Source organism: Diplotaxodon limnothrissa, linkage group LG17 (assembly GCF_057381915.1).
Source record: "Diplotaxodon limnothrissa isolate DT_005_m linkage group LG17, D_limnothrissa_male_GT1.1, whole genome shotgun sequence".
Lineage (NCBI taxonomy): Eukaryota > Metazoa > Chordata > Actinopteri > Cichliformes > Cichlidae > Diplotaxodon > Diplotaxodon limnothrissa.
Genome location: NC_140612.1, coordinates 7819415 through 7845282, shown reverse-complemented (window position 1 = coordinate 7845282; position 25868 = coordinate 7819415). Strand labels below are relative to the sequence as shown.

The following is a 25868-nucleotide window of genomic DNA, read 5'->3' as shown; positions in this document are numbered from 1 at the left end:
TTCACGAAAAATGAAAACCGCCATTTTTTTTTTTTTTTAACTTGGTCTGTGGCTTTTGGTCAGACTCGGGACACACGGTGCTGTTTTTATCCAGCCATGTTCTTCGTTGCCGAGCAGCTGGTATACCATCGCCTCGACGTCCTCCTTTGTTGTGATGTATATATGTTGCATACCAATGACGTCACAGGACGTTCAACCGTGTTGCTATAATGACCCCACACACATTAGGTGATCCGAGTCGAGTCACGTCAAGCCAATCTAGGTAGGTACTAGTGGAAAAGGGCTTTAAGCTGACTTATTCCATGGGGCGGGGTTTATGAAAGAGGGACTCTATGCAGTTCTGTGAGAAATCAAGCACACCCATTGATTCAGTAGCTTCTAGAACCACCTGATTTTACATTTAGAATCAGTCTTTACATTGTTCACGTTCTTTAAAGCGTTGCTTAATTCATTGAGGTTTGCGGGAATTCGTTTACGCAGAGCTCTGAGATCTTTCCACAGCATTCCAGCTGGGTTGAGGTTTGGACTTCGGACCATTGCAACACCTTGATTGTTTTCTTTTTTCAGCCATTCTGTTATAGATTGGCTGCTGTGTTTGAGATTATTGTGCTGTTGCATGACCCAATTTGTGGCCAGTCTTTAGGATTTCAGGGAGGTGGCCTCACATTTGACTCTTGAATACTTTGGTATACAGAGGAGTTCATGATAGGTTTGCATGTAGGAAGTGATAATAGTGATTTTTTTTTTTTTAAAGATGAGTTTCATATAGATATTTAAATGCATCTAATTTTGATTTGTCAAAAATGTCTACAGTGGAAAAATTAGTGATAGGAGCTAGAAGAAGAACAGCAAATAAAGAGAAGCTGCCGTCTCCATGACCAAAGCATGCATAACACAAGTAATCTTAAAGCTGATACAGCATAACTTAACTGGTGTTTTGTGACTTAAATAGCTGTGTGGTAACAGTATAACGTGAGCGTGTGGACATAACAATTTGCCGACATGGCAGAAGCGCGACTGGATATAAAGCTTGCCTTTTTTTGCATTTGATAATTACAGTAATAAAGTGTGATTCATGCAGATGTTCTTTGGGGATGATACCCGCAGAGCTGTCGTTTTCAAACATTCTCCGTGGGGTTCCATTTTCTCGTTGTGACTCAAATTAATTATCCAGGAAATTATTTATTTATTTCTCTTGTTTTTAAGACCACAAAAATTGGTTAAATTTATAATTCGACCGAACCCGTTTTCCATTGCCTAGATTTAGAGTGTGTGCGTGTGCGTGTGTGTGTGTGTGTGGGCGCGTGCGAGAGGCAGTTTCACAGAGCCAGAAATATTTTTCTTTCAAAATTCCACAGAGAAGTCTTTAGAAGTAATTTTACCTGCCTTTGTTTCTCTTTATAGATCTGTTTTTGTGCATTGCCCTTGCATTTCAATAAAGTGCCTCGGCGGAAATGAGCTCAGTTTCCCCATCAAGTTCAGCGCGACGCTCTGCATCCCTCAATAGAGTCCTGACTGCCTTTTTTCCCTCGTTTGCCTTCCTTTTTGTGTACCTCCCTTTCCTGCATTCTGTCATCAGCTGAGAGATGTGGCACTAGCCACTGGCAATATTTTTAATTCCCAATGCGTCGTCTACTAAACAACAATTTAGAGGGCCCCGTTGGAAGAAAGTGGCAATTTCCTATGAAAGCGCTGGTGTTGCGCTGTATTTCTTCCCCCCATGGCACTGCCAGACACATAGGTCTAGACTGTGCTAATGGTTCCACATTTAACAACCGTGTTCTCCTGCTCCTTCACACCGGATAGAGTTAGGGGAAAAATAGAGAGAGGGAGCACGAGGGAGAGAGAGCAATTTTCAGTGGAAACTTTCAGCGTCACCTACGAGAAATACATGTGAGCTAAACCCGCAGGAGAAATCTACCCGCCCTTATTCACATTTTCATTTGCAGAAAAAAATTAAATAGTTCGGCTGGGAATTTAAGAGGTTTGCACAGAACTGAGTGCAAGACTTTTGAATTCTATTAGGCATGTTGTCACTCACTGTTACATGCTTTCAAACACACAGCTCAAAAATTCACATCTAGAGAAACTTTGTTGCCATGGTTGTATATAGCTGCAGTGACACTGGTTCGCATCCTGATGGCGGGGGCCGCTGTTGGTTATCTATCCCCATAGGCTTTTCAGATCTTACTTTGGACTTGTGGCTGTTTTATAGGTGTGCAACGATTGTTTTTGTCTGCTTCCACTTGTCTTTGCACTAGGATGATGTCGGCGTAAATGTGCAGTCATATTCGTTGTGTTCCCACTCTCGTTAAAATGACTTTAACACCATAATGCCGCAAATCTCCGTTAACGAGTTACCGCGGATCGCCCCGTGCGTGGGGCTGGACGGCGTCAACACGTTAACAAGCTAACTGCGTTAACGCACTAGTTCCCATCAATTGAGCGTTACGTGGCACATCGGACATACTGTTTTACTTTTGTCCATGACGCGCTTACCATCAGGGTCATACGTCACATGAAAACCAAAATAGTTCCAAACGCCAGATCTGAATGAGGGTGGGGGAGGCTCAGTTTGGTAGCGTTGAGGCAGTTGCCATGTTGCAACGAGCTTAGCTTCTGTCTTGCTAGCTTGCGCTGCGCTCAGTGGATCTGCACTCGACAGTGCAGCCTAGGCGGAGTAGTCGAACGCAGATCCACTGAGCGCTCAACACAGACAGCATCGTCAGAAGAAAAGTTGATAAAATAAATTAAAAATTTTGTATTGTTTGATACATATGCGTACCAAACCGAAAGCACTGTATCGAACGTTAAATATCAATACGAGTATGGTTGCACCCCTACTGTTTTGTTATTGTCATAGGTTCACAGTTTTGTTTTGTTGTTCTCACTGCATGACCTCCCAGCCCCCCTTGTTTTCCTGTATTATTGGAATCCCGCTTCTTTCTCCTTTCTCTGCACCTGCTCTCTCTGATCAGTTTTTTTTCCCCCTCTTCTTTCCCTTGACTTTGATCTTTCTCTCTCCAACATTCTCCCTCCACTCCTTACATCAGGGCTGCAATAATTGGAGATCAACGTTGCAATGAAAGGCACTAATCAACACTAACCTTCATTTACAATGTAATCTGATATTAACTGCATACGCCCTTTCCCTAAATTGGATTTCACATCTGAAGGACAATGGCCGGTGGAGTTGGCGATACATACTTAGCTGGGCTGGCTTTTCCCACTGCTTCCAAACTCTACGTCATTTACATTCCGCACCAAAGGGTCAACCAACTCAACCAAACTTGAGTTGATAGGTAAACAAAATTTGTGAAAGGAGACATCTGTTATGTTGGATCCATCCAAACATTTAACGTTTAATTGTTACTAGCTACTAGCAGTACCCCGGAACACCGCTTGAAACTTGCATGAAATCATAGACTGTATAAAACATGGTTGTAGCTTACAGGTTAGAAAAATGAAGCCAATATTGAAGTGCCTTTAACTTGGTTTCTATCCAAAGACCACAAAATGGCAATAGCTGTCGTTACAAAGAGACGTCCGGAAAATAACTTTATTTCTTGAACTCTGTAAGCACTTTTCTGCTGTTTATGGCCTCGGTCTTTGATTTGGGGCCAAAAAAGAAAAAAATAAGTATTTTGTAAATCTTGACCATACTATGTCTGAAAATAGGGGATTATATAATTATGGAATGAAACATAGTCATACTCATTACTCCCCATCGCATCTATTTTTTGGTAACCCAGATGGCAATGGCGTATACGCTCATGTAAAGCTTCAAAATACGGGTCAATTCCTGTGTACTCCTATGCTAAAATCTCCAGTTTATGGTCTCACTTAGTTAAGGACGTTAAATTGTGAAATTAGATGACCTTAGTAAAAATTCTAACGTGACGCTCTTGTTTGATTTCTAAATCGAGCTCCGTTGTCTTTCCATTGTCATTTTTGCCAAATACAATTCCCCATTGCCATGAAATATTATGCTCCAGTTCTCAATGTGCAGTGTTCTTCATGCTCAAGCATTCACACATACATGGAAAGATATATAAAGGTAACCAAAGATGTACTCAGTCATGCATTAACAAATATATGTAACAGTCCATATATTTAGAGCACATGCAACCCCTTTTTAACTCGTACATGTAGTAATTCTGCCTGTTGTACATGCCTAGGCACACTTAATCTGTCTACAAAATAATCCATGTGAGCTATTCGTGCCCGATAAAGCATGATTTTCTTCTGTGAGTAATGCAGTGCTTTGTAGGCTAATTCAACACCACGAACAAAGCTAACTGTCACTGAACCTGAAGTAAGATTTACATGTCATTTGAATCCTTCAATTCTTTTGCTGATCTTGTCTGTCAAATTTGCACAAATGTGAGTAAATATGCAGGACAAATTCTGTATATTTACTAAATTTCTGTATGACGCGAAAGGGGGGAGAAAAAAAAACTGACCGCAAGGATATAATGCATGCACTGATTCATCCATCCACCCATACTTTTCCATTTCAGGGTTGGGGGGGGGGGAGCTGGAGCCTAGCCTACCATAGACACATGACACACCATGGACAGGTTGCCAGCCTTTTCATCATAGATTGATCTAAAGTCTATGAAATGCCAGACAAATAGTGAAAAAATGCTGTCACAACTTCCCAGAGCTCAAGCTGACTTATTCAAATATCTTGTCCAAAACAAAAGTCCAAAACCTAATAATATTTAGTTAAAAGTGACATATGAGACAGAAAACCACATTTGGGATGTGCAGCCAAAGAATATCTCACTTTTCCCCCACCTTTTTTTTCAATAAGCTATCTTCCTGTCAATCATGCAGTTAATGAACTGACTAATTGTTTTGCCTCTAATAACCACATTAAATATCACTGCTCAGACCTGAGCAGGTACTAGCTGAAAGCTTTAGTCAATGGTTACGAAACAAAGATAAATGGTACCTGCAGTTCAAAGTGTCTGCCCCTTGGAGGCACCTTACGCGCCACTAATGAAAGCATTGGGCGCCTCAGGGAGGACAAAAAAGACTGCTGCTTGGAATGAGGTTAATGAGTGTCCACACGATGACACGACCCACTACAAACGATCAAACCATTAGATTTAAAAAGTCCTTACACGCCGAATAATTGGCTGATCCCTACATCCCAGGTCTTGAATGAATCATTGATCATCTGCGAGGTCTCGCCTTCCCGTCCTTTGTCGACTGCCGCTCTTCTCCTCTCACTAAGGTTACAGCTTTAAAACAAAAGTAATTATTCCATACTGCGTCATGGACTGCTTCTCCAATTCGATTCTACATTAAGATGTAATTCGGCTTGAAACGCAGCGTGGAGTGGAATTTTACATTTGTGATTGGGTCTTAATGTGCAGGTCGATCAATTTGTAGAGTGTTATCTTGTAAAAATGTTTCCAGCGTAAATGAGTGAGTGGCCAAAGATTTATTTATTTATTTCTTATCTGTGTAAATTTGGCCCTGCACTCACAAGAAGCCCCATTCCGATCCAATTCCAGCTCGATGCCTTTCTCTTTCTTTCTAGTAGCTTCCTCTAATTGCCTCGATTCCAGTTTGTCCTTGTATTGATGTTCTCCAATGTTGTGACCAATATCTGACCGCTTTCTCCCACCTTACATCCCACCTCCCTTCTTTTCGCCCTTATTTCTTGTCTTGTATACTTGAAGATAAATATAAAGACATTAGGCAGAGACATTTAAGTGTTTGTGGTGTGGCGTGTACTTAATGGTCTCAAAATACATGGATAAAATTTAATATGACCTTTAAATATACAGACCAAGCTTTCCAGTAAGGTGCAGTACCTCACTGTGTATTGATTCAAGACATGCTTCGGCCCAGATTTTATACCACACAGAGTAGCCAAGCAGTAAAGGTTTACTGTTCTCAAGCAGGCAGTCGCCAATTTATGATGCCACCTCACGGCTGAAACTTGAGTTTAATGATTCAGTTTCACAGACGATCAACTGTTATGGACTCCCTCCTGCTGGACTCAATTGATGATCTGTCAAACACATGCAAGAAATATGTTTATTTTCTCTTTTTTCACAGCTCTGATGAACATAGGTACCAGAAGGAACTACAAACTATGTTGTGTCCTCTAAAGTTAAAAAAGACCAGGAAAAATAAAGTGACACAATAAAAAGCAAGTGGCTACAAAGAACTTAATGCCTTTCATATGGCACACAGTTTTGTTTTGTTTTTTGCTTTGTACTGCTTGCTTGCTGACTCAATTGACATTCAAAGCATTGCAGAGTATCTGGGCATTCATAATATGCCACCAATGTAGTGAGACATGTCATGTTTCTTCTGTGTTTTTTGCATAAAAAGACATTAAAACGGGGTACCTCATCAATCAATGCTGTGCCGTCTGCGGTGTACCTTAAAGCATTTTAAATTCATGCAGGTACAATGCTTCGTGTCGATACAGGGTAAATCATCTACAAGCCTCCGTTCCTCCTCATTTATCATGTGCCATATTACCACATACTCTCCCAAGTGGCTTTTGTTTTGACGTTGTGTCTCATTGTGATGGACAGTGACTTAAGGACTGCTTCTATTACCTGGCCTCACACACGCAACTCGTAATAAATAATTATCTTAGCATTAGCCTACGGGGCTTGGGGACTTCTACATCAATCAACTACGAGGCTCGCCTCGATGCTAAGCATGGAGCTGTATAGTGGACGTGGTGCCGCGCCACAATGCTCCAATCCCTCCCTCCTTGTGAAGGGAAATTAAAAAGGTAGTTCATCAAAAGTTCATTAGCATACAGCTCCTTGCTCCGTCCACCCCTATACCCTCCTCGTAATAGACACTTAGACGGGCCATGTGAGGAGAATACAAGTGTGTACTACTTCTGGTTGTGGACGTGTTTGAATTAAAAGACTGCATCGTGTTCTGTGTGCCAAATGAGTTTTCTGACCCCAGGATGAGCAAAAACCTATTTCATATCCAGAATGTACAAAATACTAAACCAACACATTAAAAATGATTAAAGCCATTTTTCCCTTAAAATATACAGTGGATTTATGTAGTTAAAATAAAGTTGACACTGAATGCATTTCTTCCAATCATCAAAATCCCAGTCTATCCTAATAAGTCAAACATTCATTGAATATTTTCTCATGTGATAATATGCTTCCTACCAATAAATTCACAAAGCTAGAACTGCTGTGTAAATATTTTTTTTCCTCCTGGAGCCAGCTATCTCGTCCTAGTTCACTTTCACACTGCAGCGCAAGCTTCTATTAATGCAATCTGCACAGGAGGCCACAGAGGTCACTCATAAATTTAGTTTGGCTTGCAGCATTTCGCTACTGCATCCCTTCACAGGCTGTATTGCTAACACTAAGCAGTGAATTTTTAACTTAGATTAGATTAGATTAGATAGAACTTTATTAATCCCTCGGGTGGGTTCCTCTGGGAAATTCGATTTCCAAAAAAGCACAGCACCGACAGAAGTTACAGAGTTATACACACACACACATATATATAAATACAGAGACAATATAAATAAAATATACGAAGGGGATAAATATAATAAATAGGAATAAAAATAAAAATACAAGTGAATTGCACATTTCAAGTATTGAGTCTATTGCACCGTTGACTATTTACAAAAGTATTGCACAAAAGGTATTGCACAGTGAGGTGAAGAGGCACTACAGCTTAGTTGTTCCCCCCTCCTTTGTCCTCCTGTTTCCCCTCCCTCTCCCCTCCAGAGAGGAGTTAAACAGTCTGATGGCGTGTGGGACAAAGGAGTTTTTAAGTCTGTTAGTTCTTGTCTTTGGGAGAAGCAACCTGTCACTGAACAGACTCTTCTGGTTGTTAATGGCCGTGTGCAGAGGATGCCTGGCATTGTCCATAATGTCCATCAGTTTCTTTAATGTCCTTTTCTCTGCCACTGTCACCAGAGTGTCCAGCTTCATGCCGACCACAGAGCCTAGCCCTCCTGATCAGTTTCTCCAGCACACAAGACTGTTAAGGAATTTAACTGGGTACATTGGTTTTCCCTCATCATAATTTCCTGTGTTTTCTCATAGTACCTGCTATTCTCTAATAGCACTGCCATATTAATGAAATCAGGCTCATGCTCTCAAAGTAAAATTACCCCTTACCCGGAGTCGGCCTGTGAATAAATGTATAAATGGGGTTACGGTGTGAATAGAGAGGCTCAAGGCTGAATCTGTTGAGCCTCGCGTGCTTTGTTTGTGTCACAGAAATGAAAGTTGAGGGAAAGGCTCTGACCTGGTCATCCAGCCAATTTGCACTTGTTTGTTTCCTTTACACTGATGTATCCTGTTATATTCACTAAGAGTACATGCTTGTTTCCCAACCCGTTTTTACACTTATTCGATAATGCCTACACCCACCAGGGAGCTGCTGTATTGAGCCCTCAGTGTCTTACTGCTCATCACCAAGCAGCTCCACTGGAGCATGGCTAGTATCAGTGCCTCGCCTATTATTTGCTCTAAGCCTTGGCAATAAGCAAAGGTAACTGGGAGCTAACGGCCAAGTGTTTATATCTGTGCCACAGCAGTTTCACAGCTCTTGAAATATTCATTCAGTACAAAGGTGAATTCACTTACATGCCTTTGACTGGCAGCTGAGGCGATGATTCACAGCTGTTTTGGTGTACATGCGGTCTCCACAAACACTGCATTTGTAGTTTAGAGTTACGTGCGTCTTTATTTGCATTAGGATGCTTTTATGGACTTGTGTACATCTTTTTCCTGAGAAGGTGGGAGCAGGAGTCAGATATTGCACTCTGCATGTAACACGATCAGAGTCTGCAGTATCTCTCCCTCAGGAAGTCCTGCAGTTCTCTTTAGTGCCTGCTTTACCACTTTTGTCCACCTTGTCAGCATTTAGTGAGAGAAGGAACAAGGAGAGATAGACAGAGGGCAAATTTGCTCTCAGCACCAATTTTTGAAAGACTGGGGAAAGCAACTTTAACTGTGACTTCATTATCAACACCATCTGGGCTGGCAAAGGAAAAAACAAAAATACACCCTAGATTAAAAAATACATGATACGATGTTTGTTTTCCTTTTGATTACATGCTGATCAGATTGTTCCTGAGATGCAGACTTGATAGAGCAGGCATGTTTTTGTTTTTCTTATTTTGGCCTGTACAGGCACGGCGACCGATGTTGATCATGCCAATTGCTCCATGTGCTACCCGCTTCAGCTTGGTCCACACAAACTCCTGTTGCTTCCGCATGCAGCGTAAAAACAGATTTCTTAGCTTGCACAACCCAATTTTGTCTGGGAATGGGCTGCACAGTAACTGAGGCAGCAAATAGAGAGACCTTATGTAGAAGCTATTGGTGGGGATGAAACTGTTATTATGGTCTATCAAATTCTAATAGAGAGCAGAAGAATTGACTTTTTAATAGTTATAGGTTACTGTTTGATTGTACATCAGCAGGAATCGTACTTCTTTGTATTTATGGAAAATGATTACCCTTGGGGTGAGAATCCTCTAATTCGTTTTGTCATAATCAGTGTTAGCTCTTTTTTTTTTTTTTTCCCCCTTGCTCATCTGTATTCAGCCTCGTGATTGGCAGTTTATCCGTGAGTCGACCATTCTGGCTCTCAGGGGCCAGAAATGGTCAGTCAGACAAATTACATCATTTTAACCCAACTGTCAGTCAGACACTTGGTGGACTGAAGCCCTTAGGTGATGTTTCCATGTTAGGCTTTGTATGAAACTGACGAAGTCTCCCACAGTAGTATTACACTGCCACACACACACACACTAATATACACACACACTCTCTTAGAAAAGCCAGATAATGTGGAGGCCAGGAACACTATTGTCTGTATAGTACCAGATCTCTGAGGCCCACATTTAGATTGCTGAGACAATTCACATATTAAGACACCTCCACATAACCCACATCACATTCACACCTTCACATCATCCAGAAGAGCTGCGTTCTTTGCATCAAAGGCACAAGAACATGGGCACGTGCACTCACCCGCACGCGCTCTTATTGTACACGCAGACCATTCAGTCCCTTTTGGCAGTAATAGCTACACTGCGCTGATATGGCGCTTACTCGTTGGGTCTTTTAAAGCGGATTTGCAGGAGGCTTTTTATTTCTTTAAAGGGAAGGAGAAACCTCATTTAGGGGATGACGGTTTGAAAAGATGCTCGCGCAAGAGCTCGATATTCAGTGAGAGGAAGAAAGATGGAGGTGAGAGGAAAGTGGTCACCCAAAAGATCCAGCCCGGCACCAGGGCCCAAGTCTAACCTTAAACCCAGTTTTAGAGAAGACTGAAAATTCAAGTGGATGACTTCAAAGGTGATCACATCAACCAAAAGTGCACAGCTGGAGAGGATTCTTGCAGTCGCTCTTGGCTAAACTAGTCCCAACGTCCCACCACCAGGGGCAGTGTTTGAATATCAGAGTGTTGTTTAAAAAAAATCAAAACAAGGAGGAGGAATGTGAGAAGAATAAAATGGAGAGTGAAGCCGGAATGGGCGAATCCCATAGGTACTATTGATCTGCGGCTGCAACAAACATAGGCTTGTTGCCAGCGAGCATGCTGGTGGTCAGATGTGTGTAATTGATGGAGTTGAGTTTGACACAGTGCTGTAATGTAATCTGGGGCTCGAGTCTCTGTGGCGTTAGAGTGGGAGTGAGAGACATTAAAGAGAGAGGTGAGGGGAAAATGAGGCAGGGTGAGGGTGTATAGTGGGTTGCCGGAAAAAGGCACGGGGATTTGCTGCAGGGACTGTGGGCTGTGTAAATTTGATGTATTAGAACGGAGTGTTTCCCTCCTCCTCCCTCTAGCAACCTCATGGGTTACACACGCAGGAACAATGGCCTTGACTACTGTAATAGGCTTTTATCTAGAGGGACTACTTTCTCAGTCACACACAGTGTGTAAAGGAGTGTGTTTCACTGTCTGCGATGTGCAGCTTTCCACTTCTTTTGCTTTCTCTGATTTACACTCAAAAAAACAACCAATATAGTATTCTATACACCAAGTGTCCTTTTTCACGGCAGTTTGTTGCGATATGTGTCCGAGTTTAAGCTAAGAGGTGAATTAGGCGCATTTTGGAAAGATGTTGTGTAGCTCCATTTATAAATAATTTGGAAATGAGCTGTGGGGTCTTGACTTGGGCTTTTTAACATTTATATTGGCACATTGTTATCTAGCGCTTAAGGCTAAATATTCATGGAAAAACGAGCCCTGGTTGAAACAGTTGTTCACACACAGACTTGGGCACTTTTTTCTTGTTTGGCTTCCTTCTGTTTCTTTATTTGTTTGTTTGTCTACATTGTTTTTCCCCCAGCTCTGTGTCTTGTGTGACAGTGTTCCCACTCCTTTGTTCCACTGTAGCTGTGTGTCTAATTTAATTGCAGACCTTTGAAGAGGGATCGATTTGAGAGAGAAGATAACGAAGTTATCAAACTGCTTCATTGACTGGCTCTCTTTTCTCTCTCCATCTTTTTGCCTCCTTCCCTTTCTTGTCCCATCTTACTCTCCCTGACTTCATTCTCTCCCCCCTTTTTACGCTAATTTTCTTCCACTCATTCCTCTTCTTCCCATCCCCCACCCTCCGCCTTTTCTCCTTTGCTGTCTTTCACCCTTGCCCTGCAACCACAGGCCGACAGACCTGTCCTCCAGAGAAGTTTGATTGCGGAGGGGCTGCCAGCAAATGTGTTTCATTGTCATGGCGATGCGACGGAGAGAGGGACTGCGAGAACGGGGCAGATGAGGAGCAGTGCGCCGCGGGTAAGTTTGTGGTGGAAATGGTGAAGGAAGAAGCACATAGTTAAACACGCGGCACACTTTTCATGTTACAGTGCAGTCAGTCTGTTGTATTCCAGTTGGGAATAATGTAACGTGTAACCCCAATTCCATAAAAGTGGGGACACTGTGTAAAACATAAATATAAACTGAATGCAGTTATTTTACTTATAATAGAACACATCAAATGCACCATTCTAAGAAAAATATTGTCTCTTTTTGACTTTGATGTCTCAAAAAAGTTGGGGCAGGGCCGTGGTTTCCACTGTGTAGCATCTGCTGTTCTTTTAACAACTGTCTGTAAACATCTGGGAACTGAGGAGAGCAGCTGCTGGACTGGTGGAAGAAAATGACTGTCTCTATCTTGTCTCATATAAGATTCTGGCTGCTCAACAGTCCTGAATCTTTCTTGTGATGTTTTTCTTTTTGCAATGCTCCCAATGTTTTCAGTCGGTGAAAGTCTGGACTACACTTAGGCCAGTGGAGCATCCAGATGTTGCAATAGACACAGGATGCAGTTTAGTATAGTGTCGTGAAAAAGACATCATCTTGATGGAAACATATGTTGCTCTAAAACCTGTATGTATACCTGTATTCATGGTTCCTTTCCAGATGTGTAATCTGCCAAAACTGTAGGGCTGATAACAAGCCCGACTGTCCCTCTCCTCTTTAGTCCAGATTGTGCGGCGTCCATCTTTTAGCCATCTTTAGTCATTTTACCATAGTTCATTTTAATTCAGATGTTACTCAGCAAAGATGGCAGCATTTATGCATGCTTTCATCTCATGCTTGCATCTTCTTTGTCTGATAGAGCTTTAACCTGCATTTGTGAATGGCACTGAGTCCATGCACTTTCCATGACAGAATCATGCCTGTTGTTAACGCAGTGCTAGAGATCACAGGCATCCAATATTGACTTTCAGCCTTTATATTATAAAGCGTAAATGATAAGACACCCAAAGTCTTTGAAATTTTATGTTGAGGAACATTATTCTGAAATCGTTCCACAATTTGTAAATGCACTTTTTTTTGCAGATTGTTGAACCTCTGCCCATCGTTACTTCAAAGCATCCTAACGCTTTTGGAATTGACTGCTAAATTTCTTGTCATCTACTTTACAGTCATGATGGAAATCAAGCCCAAGTCTGTCTCTTCAGAAAGCACACACTTGTTTGATCAGCAATGCCCTCACATGTTTTTAGTAATTACGCATACATTGACTGCTGTCACACTTTGTAGCATACATCCTCCCAGCTGATATCAAAGCTGTAGGAAAAAGGGGTATTGATTTTCATCAGCATAAACATCTGGCCTGCAGCATTATTGATTTTAAACCTGAAATAAACACATGCACCCACAGCATATTTTTTTGAAGAATATAGATTGCATGTACAGTTTGCCCTTTATGTTCTGAATTTCTCTAATATCTCTAATATAATGTTGGTGCCTTTGTCCAAATGAAAAATGGCTTTTTTACTGTCACAGTCATTATGTTTTAATGGAGACAAAGTGGGGTCATTTTAGACCAGTTTTTGTATGCAGGGGCCTAAAGCAGAGAGAGTATGTACCAAGTGTCCTCACTAGGAAACTACAAGATTATCTGCGTGATGCATTTCAGATTATTCCCATAATGCTGGCATTGTCCTTCAGAAACTTTGACATTCATATATTCTCATGCTGAAGATGAGGCGCAAAGATGTGCAGACTCCCCAATTTGGCAGTCAACAAAACTCTACAAATGCCTCCTCATGTATTATTATTAATACAGTGTTGCTGTTAGCTGTAACATGCTGCCTTCAAACCATGGATATTGTCTCACCACATAAGTCACGGGGGCATCTGCACACTGTGAGTGCATCACATGCCTCTTCATCACAGTTAAAAGTATCGGTTTGCAGCTATTGTTTGCTTCCACAGAGGGATCCTGTGGTTTGCACCAGCATGAATCTCTTTCTCCTTAAAGTCTCTTCTGCGAACTCTCCTCTTTGATTTCTTTGTGTTCTGTGCGCATCTTCTTTTTTGTTCAGTGTAATAATTCACGTTAATTGCCATCCACAAAAAAATCGATATAGCATAGTATAGTGATACTTTGCATGCCGATATTTTATTGATATAGAGACCCAAATATTGATGCTTTATTACATAAATTCAAGTACTCTGTGAATTTTGTGAACAAGAGGGACTGCAGGGTCGCCTTATAGCAAGTGTGAATTTAAATGTGAATTCTTGTCTTTATCACACTTAACTGTTGTTTTATGAGAAACAGATTGCATCATAAGGTGATAAACTCTGATTTGTTATTGCACAGCATATTGCAAAATGTTAAAAATCGTAACAATATCGCATCATGAGTGAAGTATTGTGAAAATACCATATTGTGGGCCGTCTGCTGATTCCCACCTCTCTATTGTCTATATGGAGAAAAAAAAGCTTTCACACATCAGCTGCGTGCTAATCCAGAATTTTCTTAGTGTAAAACACATGAAATCTGGAATTTGTTACAATTTTTCCACATTTTAGAAGTTGTGATAACTGTTTGGGGTTTGTTTGTTTTTCTCATGGTTAGCAGGATGTCCTAACTCATCTTCTTTCCCACACCTTCCTTCTAGTCTTTTCTGTGTTTGTCCCAGTTCATCTGTTTTTATTTTGTGTGTGCGCTTTAGGTTGACGGTAGCACACGGAGATCTCTATAGGGCGTCTATGACCATGACCTAATGAAAACAGCAGGCACTGTTGATTTAGTCATGTAACCCAAGCTGCACTGTTCACATACCGTCTGTATCTCGTGTATAAGTTTTCTTCCCATGCTTACTTAGCACCTGTAATTTTCCATTGTATTTCTGTGTATTGATAGTCTTCCATTGCCTTTCATCTGCCTGGCCTGGCCAACTCTTCATCACCTTTTTCAGTAGAAAATAAAGTGGTTAATGCGCCTGTGGGGGAAAAAAAAAAAAAAAGAAATTCATAGGGCCCTTGATGGTAATTGATTTACTGTCTGAAGTGGTTTGATTATATAGGTGGGTGTTATAGGCGTTCTGCTGCAGAGATCAGCCTTTGATGAATATTAAAAAGTTGACCGGACATTTAGAGATCACACATTAAAGCTGACTTAAAGCCCAACAGCACAATGGATCCATTAACGCTAGTCTTTATTTTCATGAAAACTTAACTCTTTTTCCAAAACACAAAATTTCACAAAACCATTCAGAGTATCTGAAATTCAAATTTCATATCCATCAGTTAAACACAGAGTGCAGATATCGCCTTATTACAGATGCAGATAACAAATTCAATAAGTGGAGGAACACAAATTAAGAACATTACAGCGTTTAAAAGCACCACCTTGCAGTTTTACACCTCCACCAGCCTCTGAAGGTACAGTTTACTTGCAGGTCTGCCGAGATTTGACATTTTATTTTTATTTTTTTAATAGAAAATGTCAGCTCTTCATCATATTATGTGGGAAGTCACAAAAGAGGATTCATTGTTGGTTAAAGTATTAAAAGAGCTGTAGTCACAAAGACTCCTCAGCTTACTCTGTCACTTTAGTCACAGTGTGGTAGTAGCAGCAAAACAGGTACTGTTTCTACATTCTGAGTCTGTGTGCATCATCGTGGGAATGCATGTTCCTGAATACACCTCCTCTACAAACACTCCTTTCCATTAATCTGAGGACATGTGATCATATCGGTTTCATGTCTAAATAAGCACTCTCATTACTTTGTCATGAAATCTGTGATGGAAATATTTGCAGGTCATATCTAGCAATACTCATGTGTCACTTTCAGTGTGGCACAAGATTGAAGTTTGCATTTGCCCCTATAACACACACGCACACATACAAATACCCTTGTGTGTTTATGGGGCAAGTCATATAACATCTCTGAAGAGGGTTTCTGTCTGAGTAGACTTTACAGAAGATATATATTATATAATATAATGTTACCGTAGCTTAATGCTGCTGTAGTCCATGCAGGGGTCGAAGTGGGATTTGGCAGGTGGGAGAACCCTAAGATGGAGCGTAGTAGTGTAATGTGGGGAAAAGTATCGCTTAGAAATGCTTCACACAGTAACTTGTTTTGTGAGCGACAGAAGGGATTTCTTTGTGTGCAGGCTGTGACCAGCACTGCTTCTCAGAAAATCACTGCTCTTGGGAGATTTAGTCAGTTAAATTCAGTAAGATATAAGCAAATGACTCGATAGCTGATTTTTCTAAACCTAATAAAGCTTGTATGAAATGTAGAATTGAGCAAGTGAATTTAATTTGATGTTAACTAACTTTAACCATGAACACCACAGCCGCTCTACAGCAGTGCAACATCACTGTAATGTTCACAACAAACTAACCAGTTTAGACTAGACTAAACTGCACAGTAGTTTCATGAAAACTGGGAATAAAACAAAATTGGTATACTCACAGTTTGTTGATTTAAAAACTCTAAAATGAATTAGGACATTACATATAAGATTTAAATTTCATCTGCAGAGCAGTTATATTAAAATGATCTCTCATCTGCCCTCTCTCTTTCTTACATCTTTTTCCATCATGCATTTAGGTTTTTTTCCCTCCCTGGGAAATGCACTAACTGTTCATTCATGTAGCAGACACATTTTGTGAAAGATTTCACAGAAACAGTTTGTGTGTTTGATGTTTGTGGAGCTACATTTAAAATTACCAACCACAAAAAAAAAAAAAAAGAAGTACTAGTCCATTTCTGTGCACTCTTCGTTTGTAGCGCTGGCTAGATGCTATTAAGTACAGTGAACTTTATTTACATCTGCACCTTGAATGCACACAGGTATGAGAGGGGGGAAAGCGATGCGTTGTTGGTGTGATTATTTACCTATTACTAAGCGAGTATCTCAATACTGTCACTGGTGCTGCAGCACAAGAAAAAATATAAAAGTATATGCATGTGTCAGCCCACCTCCTTCTCGTCCTTTAAACAGATAAAGATAAAACATTTGCAAAGACTAATGAGACCAGCACTCCCTTTGGGTATCTGGTAACCTAATTTTTTCCCGCTCTTCCATTTGTTGTTCTTGGAAAAATAATCTTTAATTGATGTACCAGACACAGCTGGAACATCAAATGAGTGTTTGCCACACAAACAATGAAGTTCAGTTACGTGATAAACATTTGGAAGCAGAATAACGGACCAATAGCCCTGCCTGACTTTCTTACAATGTTATGCTTGTGGGAGCGTACTCATCAAGATCTTTGGTAAAACTATAGAAATGGCTGCACAGAGAGAGAGAGCGCTATACCACCCACAAACACAAATTAGTTCATCGATGGTGTGTCTGAAAACATAGTTCCTTTTTGAAATCTGTTACTTTCATCCATCCCCTATTAGGGCTGTTCGATATAACGATATATATCGGATGACGATATAAAAACGTCTATCATTTCATTTTACGCAATCGTTTGTTTCGTGATGTCGTAAAATAAACCGTTTACGGTAATATTTTTTCATCGTTTTGATGGTCACTGTAGTGGCTATATTTATTTCTTAAAGTTCTCTCTTTCTCTTATATTCAATATAACCAGACTACAGACAAACAAACATTTGTTTTTATGCGTTGTCGTTAGCAACAACGACGGTAAAACCATCATGTGTCCGCTTGTTTATGTTCCACATAAACCTTTCACAATAAAGCTCAAGATCCTGTTGAGACTTCAAAATAAACTAAATCACGTGTAAGATGCAGAGTGTTTACGGATGAGAAGCAAAAAAGAGCCGCCAGGTGCTAAAAAATAAACCTTAGACTCAAACGTTAGAACAGGCTTTTCCCCGCAGCACGCCGTGTGATAAATACTCACGCCATTACAACCTATGTCTAAAAATGTATCGTTTCATGCATCGGTTAAAACACTCGACTCCAGCTACATGACGCGCAGCTGGAAACACTTAACGCAACAGAATTTACAGAAAATGTTACATTTTTGTGATTTATATCGTTATCAGACGATAGATGTCTTATATCGGGATATGAGATTTTGGTCATATCACACAGCCCTATCCCCTATCCTTACTGCTGCCGTCACCACCTCCTGCACCTTTGATCTCCCATCTCTCTTTCCCGCCCTCCGTCAGCAGCTACAGTTGTACAGCTAATGTTAATTTGGGCCGCTAATTGAGCATATCCAAATGTTGAATAAAACATGGGTCCAGGAAGAGAGGATATCTGTTACATTAAGAGGAGGCCTCTGAAGAAAGTTTATAAGCCTTTAATTTATGTTAATGTGAAATTGCATGTGTTTAGGCACACATCTGCTGCAAGCTATGTGTTTGCATGCTTCATAGTGTGCAGATGCTAAAACGTTTTGGGGGTTTTTCAACACTGATAGAGTATTTTCAAGATGGATGAACTCCCTTTTTTCCAATTTCTGTTTTATTAGGTGAAGAATTCAACCAACAAATGCCAGAAAAGTGTCCTTTGCTACCTCAACTTATAATTTTAATACATTGAGCTGTTCTCTAGAGCTCTAGATACAAGGGGCTCATTCCGACCTAACAATAACATGATTCATATACCATGTGTAGTCAACAATACCCAAATGAAAACAGAATTATGAATAACATATGATATTTATGCTAATAGAGGCAGTTCAATCTTACACACTGGTCCTAATTTCCTCGTACAACAATAAACTGACATTTTGAATTCTTCAACATATCACTTGAGTGACTGAATGTGCTTCTGTCATTTCTACCTGGAGAAAGTAGAAAGTCGATTTTTGTAAAAGATCTTTTTTTAAATCCATCTTGCTTGACACATCCTCTTCCTCTCTGTTACTTTCTTCTAAGTGTACTAACCCTTCTGTAGAAGCAGCACAACTGTATCACAGTGAGCCAGGCTACTTTATCTTTACAGCAATAAAAATGCTGCATTCATGCTAATGTATGTATTCAAACAAACAAACAAACAAACAAAAAGATTACAGTTACATAGCTCCAACATAAGCCTTTTCATACAGACACCCTAACCCACACCTAGTCTATTGGGAATGATAAGCTTGTCCAGTTGGGCCTGTCACACTCTTATTCTTGATTGTTCTGTATTTTTGTCATTTAAAATTGTCAAGGAGCAAGTCTATGTAGAAGTAGGCTATCCTGATTAGTCTTATTTCATGTACCTCAAAGACATTGTGTGCTTGCTTATAACAAGGATTTCTTGTTCAAGTTTCATCAAAACCTATCTCAAATCATCGAAATGTGCAGAGGAGGTCAGGATAGAGGTACAGTGAGTGCCTCTAGCCATCTGTAAAACACGGTGGATGCTCTGTCATGGTTTTGGGCTTCATTTTAGCCAGGGATGTTGGCGCTCTTGTCAAATTTGATGGAATTGTGACAGCAGGAAAGTACCATTAGGTTTTGATCCACCAGTGCTTTATGGAAATGTCCAATTGGCAACATCTTTATTTTTTAGTATAACAATGATCCCGAAGGCAATGCCAATGCAATAAAAATCATAACTGGATAAGAACACAATGAAACACTGTCAGTCATTGACTGGCCTCCCCAGAGACCTCAACATTGTTGAAGGAGTGTGGGATCATCTTGACAGAGAGGACCAAAAAAGGCAGCCATCATCCAAGAAAGAGCTTTATATGTCCTTCATGTAGGCTTAATTGTTCCTGAAGACTACTTAAAGAAAGCTTCGCAAAGAGATTTGTTGAAGAATAAAGGTGGTCATACCAATTGTTTTTAAAATTCAAGCTTAATAGAATTGTACAAACCCAGTCCTTTCCCTTGTGATGGAATTCCATGTATGTTTGCACACATTTCAGTAAATTAGTGCAGTTATTTCCCATTTTCCTTGGGAAAACATGGTCCTGAACATGTTTTTGTCTTTTGGCCATTTGAGGAAATCTGCATTTGCTTTATTTTTGAACCTTAAAGTTTTCCACTTAAACATAGCATTACCACATCTTTGGTGTTTTTAGTTCTCCTCTTCACACTCTAATGTGATGGTTTTATAGTCTCCAGTCAGTGAAGGCATCTCTATCTATGCCCAGTGCATATGCCTCTTTTTGTCTTTGCTTTAGTTTCATCTCTCTGCAGTGCTAATACTCGCTCCAGATATTTCCAGCAGACTGTTTCTCTGTGTGTTGTTCCCCTCTCTGTCCTCATCTGCAGAAAGGGAGAAAGACAGTAGTGTGAAAGCTCCCGCAGGCCCCGAGGACCTGTTGCTCTTTTCACATCAGCCAGTGCTGCTGCGTTACATTACAGCAAGTTGCTGCCGAATGGATGCCCAGGGATATGTTAGATGGTGTTTTATAGCAGGGCAGAGAGGAGCCGAGCAGAGGGAGAGATTATTGTGTACTGTAGATGTGTGTTTTTCTGATGGAAAATAAAAAGAAGCAAGTGGGGGGGAAAAGTTGCACATCTTAATAAACACGTTTATCAGAAAGCTCAGGTGCTTTCTGCACAGAGTAAGTATCCTAATGAAAAACACAGATAAAAACTACACAAATGAAAACATATTCCTGCACATCCCCTTTTCCTATGCATCTACACACATGCAATATGTAGCTTCTTTATTATAGGAAGCTATAGAAGAAAACATGGACTCCATTATTTGATAACAGATCAAAGAAGACGAAGAAGAGTGCACTGACATAAAAAAAAAGTCTAGTCGTCGTAATGCATTTTTCCCTCTTTAATCTTGCTTCATCCACATTTACACTACAAGAGGTGGCTGCATAGATACAGAGTGTTAGCAGTTGTCTCAGAGTTTCTTCCCATTATGTTCTCCTTCATTTATAATCCTTTGACTGCTCTCACTGTGCGCGTAGGTGTAATGTAATGGAGCGCCAGCACACAAACAGGCTCACTAGGCACCCAGAGGCGGTTGCACTTCAGTTTCGAGCAGACTGTTTTCTTCCATTGATGGTTTTAAGAACATTACTCAATTCCTCTTTCACCCCCCAACTCCAGCCAAGCACACACACACACACACCCTCTCAGTATTACTTGGAGATGACAGTGAAGCCTGTTTGTCTGAAAATTGATCAAGGTGCAAACACCGCTTAGCTCGAGTCAGATCTAGGATCTTTTCACTTTACTGCTTTTCCTGCCCAGCGAGCTCTAGACAGCTGAAGGACCCACCACACTTTCCAGGCAAGCAAATGTTTTCAAAGCCCTATTGCTATTTTTATTTTTAACTTAATGATTTATTTGTCACCTAAATGGCTGCTGCTAACGCAGTGGTCAGTAATTTGCTAATACATAATCACATTATGTGATTGTCTTGCTCTACTAAAAGCCATTAGCAAAGAATTTAAAGCAACAATGAGCCACATTCAAATTATTAAAGCAGTTATGACTTAATAGTTTTTGTCAGACTAAAACCAGGCACTAAGTAAAGTCAATGGTTGTCATGTGAGCAGGTATGAGGTGAACAGAGTGGACTTGGCAAACTAAACTCTTAACTACAGACTTTTTTAATGGGGGGGAAAAAAGCAAAAAATCCCAAAAAAAACCAACTCTGCAATAACAGGGCATACTATGAATTGACTAACTGACAACAAGCTAACTTGACATTTAGAAAACGTCACCGTCAATGACAGAGTATGTGTCAACAAATAGAGAGCGATGCAGACAACATATACACAAGAGGGTGATTAAGGGAAGTGGACACACCTGGGGAACACAGCTGAAGAGAATCATAACTAACGAGACAAGGGTAGCTGACAGGGGATGTCTTTAAATCACCCCGTAGTTCTTCAGCTTGAGACACCTGAGTTAGAAAACACAAACACTGCAGTTGTCTTTCACTCGCGAGGGCAGTCATGGTAAATGGTAAATTGCCTGTATTTATATAGCGCTTTACTAGTCCCTAAGGACCCCAAAGCGCTTTACATATCCAGTCATCCACCCATTCACACACACATTCACACACTGGTGATGGCAGCTACATTGTAGCCACAGCCACCCTGGGGCGCACTGACAGAGGCGAGGCTGCTGGACACTGGCGCCACCGGGCCCTCTGACCACCACCAGTAGGCAACGGGTGAAGTGTCTTGCCCAAGGACACAACGACCGAGACTGTCAAAGCCGGGGCTCGAACAGGCAACCTTCCGATTACAAGGCGAACGCCCAACTCTTGAGCCACAATCGCCCGTCATGGACGCACGACCTGCGTCTCATCACTGTCCGCGTGCTTTATTTATACTTTTCTGTGTGTGTGTGTGTGTGTGTGTGTGTGCGTGTGTGTGTGTGTGTGCGTGTGTGTGTGTACAGGTTCCCCTTTTTCTAAATCTGTATGTTCTTACAGAAAGAGGTAGCTGTTAGTTGTTTATCACTCAAAAGTACATGTCAAAAGTCACGTAGACATTTGCTTAGTGATCAATAAGAGAATACATTTCATGTAGCTGATCACACTATATACAATTTTCTTCTGACATTCCCTCCTGTTTATCACAAAATGAAATGTACATGTTATCAGTAAGTAACTACTTGTCTTTCACATTATTAGTTACTACATCATTAGTTGCACTTCATCTTCATCTTACAAATAGGAAAAGAAGTCTTCATGATCTTCATCGTTTTCGGTACATCTGTGAAATTACAGCTTTTAAACAAGGAATAACACAAGTAAAGAAAAATAAAATAAAACCAGGAAAACTCCAACGCCGATCAACAGTCTCTTTAGAATCTGAAGCCATGTTTAAAGAATGTACATTATCTGGCATGTAGGTGCAGCGTGTGGTGTTGAATAAGACACACAATCCTCCTTTCTCAGCCAGGATCATGTCCAGTGCTACACAATGTTGCATTACAGCAATTCTGAGAGCGTCTAAAACTGAACATCACACAGACGAGAGAGGAGACAATAAAACAAGAAGTAACACACACAGACACTCAGATTCAGAGACGTGACCTCAAAACTGGGACTCGGGGCAAGGCCACTATGACACGACATACTGGGGATATCCAAACATATTCACGGAGACAGAGCCCAGAGAGACCGGACACTAAGAAGGAATAATCAAAGGTACACAAACGTGGGGACATTGATGACAGGACTCAGAGACAGACTGGGCACGAAGGGAAACAAACATAAACAAACCAGAAATCAAGACTTATAAATAACAAACTAGGAGGCATTGGAAAATAACATTCATGAGCTAGAACATAAACTATCAACCAACAACAAGTCCAGAACCACAACTCTAAATACTGGGTCAAAGACCCAGCACCATGACAGTCATATAATTCAAGTCATCCAAAATTGTAATTTGGTCATTGTGCTGTCATGTCAAGCACCACAATTAATGACCAGCCTATAATAAATTCAATCTTCTGACAATAATAATACAATTATTTTCGGACAGGCAAGCAGACGAGCATGGCTATGTGGCTTACACACTATGTAGCTGAGAGTAGGAATAATTTACGACACCAACTCTCTGCCATCTATAATCCAGTTTTGAGATCCCTTCCCAGACGCCTTAACGCCCACTCACATCTTGGGCCATCTGATCTCAGGAATTCGCATGATAAGGTGGGGCCAGGTTTCACAATGAACTCACCCGAAACTCTGGCTGATTGGGACCCACACCCAGTTTCACACCTTGGCTCAGGCGATTAGAGGATCATCAGGGGTCCTTTTGTCCCTCTGTGGGGGGAAACTCCCACTAGGTTTATCAGAATCAGAATCAGAATACTTTATTGATCCCTGGGGGAAATTATTTTTTGTTACAGTGCTCCATTTTAAACCAACATTAAGACAAGACAGACAATACGCTAACTAAGAATAGTACAATATATACATATATATACATACATACATACATAAGTCACTTATAAATAAATATTTGGAAAAGAAACATGTGTAGTTGTAGCAGCAAACAGTGTGTTAAGTGGATGCGTTGTACAGGGAGATGGCCACAGGCAGGAATGATTTCCTGTGTCGTTCAGTGGTGCTTTTCGGTAATCTCAGTCTCTCACTGAACGAGCTCCTGTGACTGACCAGCATGTCATGGAGTGGGTGGGAGGTGTTATCCAACATTGTCTTTATCTTGGACAGCATCCGCCTCTCCGACACCACCTTGAGGGAGTCCAGCTCCATCCCCACAACATTGCTGGCCTTACGGATCAGTTTATTAAGTCTGTTGGCATCTGCGACCCTCAGCCTGCTCCCCCAGCATGCAACAGCATAGAGGATCGCACTGGCCACAACAGACTCATAGAAAATCCTCAGCATTTTCTGGCAGATGTTGAAGGACCTCAGTCGCCTCAAAAAATAGAGACGACTCTGGCCCTTCCTGTAAAGTGCTGTGGTGTTTTTAGCCCAGTCCAGTTTATTGTCAATGTGTACTCCAAGGTATTTATAGTCCTCCACAATGTCAACACTGACCCCCTGGATTGAAACAGGGGTCAAGTGTTTCCTGGTCTTCCTGAAGTCCACGATCAGTTCCTTGGTCTTTGCCACGTTGAGCTGCAGATGATTCTGCTCACACCACGTGACAAAGGAGTCGACCACAGCCCGGTACTCTGTCTCATCATCCCTGCTGATGCATCCAACCACCGCAGAGTCATCAGAAAACTTCTGAAGATGGCAGGTCTCTGTGCAGTGGCTGAAGTCTGTGGTGTAGAGGGTGAAGAGGAAGGGGGAGAGGACAGTCCCCTGTGGTGCCCCTGTGTTGCTAATCACCTTGTCAGACACACACTGTGGGAGACGTACATATTGTGGTCTTCCTGTCAGGTAATCAACAATCCAGGACACCAGAGAAGCATCCACCTGCATCGCTGCTAACTTATCACCCAGGAGGGTCGGCCTGATGGTGTTGAAAGCACTGGAAAAGTCAAAAAACATGACCCTCACAGTGCTCGCCGGCTGGTCCAGATGGGTGTAGACACGATTGAGCAGGTAGATGATGGCGTCCTCTGTTCCGAGACGAGGCTGATAAGCGAACTGAAGGGGATCCAGATGTGGTCTTACTATGGGTCGCAGCTGGGACTCTCCACCATTTGACCTTAAAACTGAAGAAGCTTCTCGGATGAGAGGTGAAACGTCTTCAAGTAACTTAAAGAAGTCCAGACGCTTTTCTTTGCAAGCTCCTTTGACGACAGTGATAAGAGTTAACACTGAGGAAGAGAAGGGAGTAACGGGCATGTCAGTTTTAACGTTCAGTGGCTGAAATCTTACATGCCCAGAGTGCTCTTTGTGCAAATGGATGTCTATGTGTACTGTATATCTAGACCACCGGGACATTCATCATACAGGAGCTGTATACAGACATACACACACATTTTCAGTCTGCAGTGATTGCTTGTGAGGCTGTTAATATTCAGTTCTAAGCTGCTGTCAGATGGCATAATGATTGAGCTGTTGAAATATCCTGTTCTATTCAGTATACCGGCCGTGTTGGGCTGCGTTTGTGTTCAGTGTGTGTGTGCGCACAGTCCCTATAGTCCCAGCTCATCATGAAGGTGGTTAAGAGAAGTCTTTCCCTAGAGTATGCTAATCAGGTTGCTTAGAGACTTTCAGAGTCTCAATAAGTTTTGTGCCATTTTTCTCTTCGTCTAAGCTGCCATTTCAGTCGGATTCCTCAGGCTCAGCTGCCACGCTGCATCAAGGCTTTATTCTCACTGGCTTTTCACACTTAGTTTGACATGTTTTTACTCGGAGCAACGACAGTCTAACCCCAGGTGATTGAAAGCTTTGAAAGGCAGAGCAAGGAAGCCAAAATTGGAATGCTTACATTTATTTTGTGATTTTAAAAAAATCGATTGCATTTGTTGCTTCACTGTATTAAATGGTATAGAACTGATTTTGATACGAATTGATCAGATTGTGTTTTAATTAGACTCATTTGTGTTTGTTGTCAACATGAAGGCCACTGTCAGCTTCCTTATTCCACAGTAGTGCAATTTTTAACCAGGTCTTCCCATTAAAACCTGACCTGCCCAGAGGGTCAGTCAATGAGCTCATCAATAGCTTCAATGGTAACATGTTAAATGTAATGGACACTATTGCTCCCATTAAGGTGAAGGTTATCTCTGGAAGGAAAAAGTCTCCATGGAGAAACTCCACACTGGTGAAAAATGAAAAAAGAGAGT

The 25868-nt window shown here is 41.2% G+C and overlaps 1 protein-coding gene across 1 annotated transcript in view; it reads left to right on the top strand.

The window, feature by feature from the left end:
• Positions 1 to 25868, top strand: part of lrp8 (low density lipoprotein receptor-related protein 8, apolipoprotein e receptor) — a 189031-nt gene that overhangs the window by 100360 nt on the left and 62803 nt on the right. Inside the window, exon 4 of the mRNA XM_085375705.1 lies at positions 11650 to 11778. Within this exon, the coding sequence (XP_085231831.1) occupies positions 11650 to 11778 (129 nt within the window). The remainder of the gene's footprint in view (positions 1 to 11649; positions 11779 to 25868) is intronic.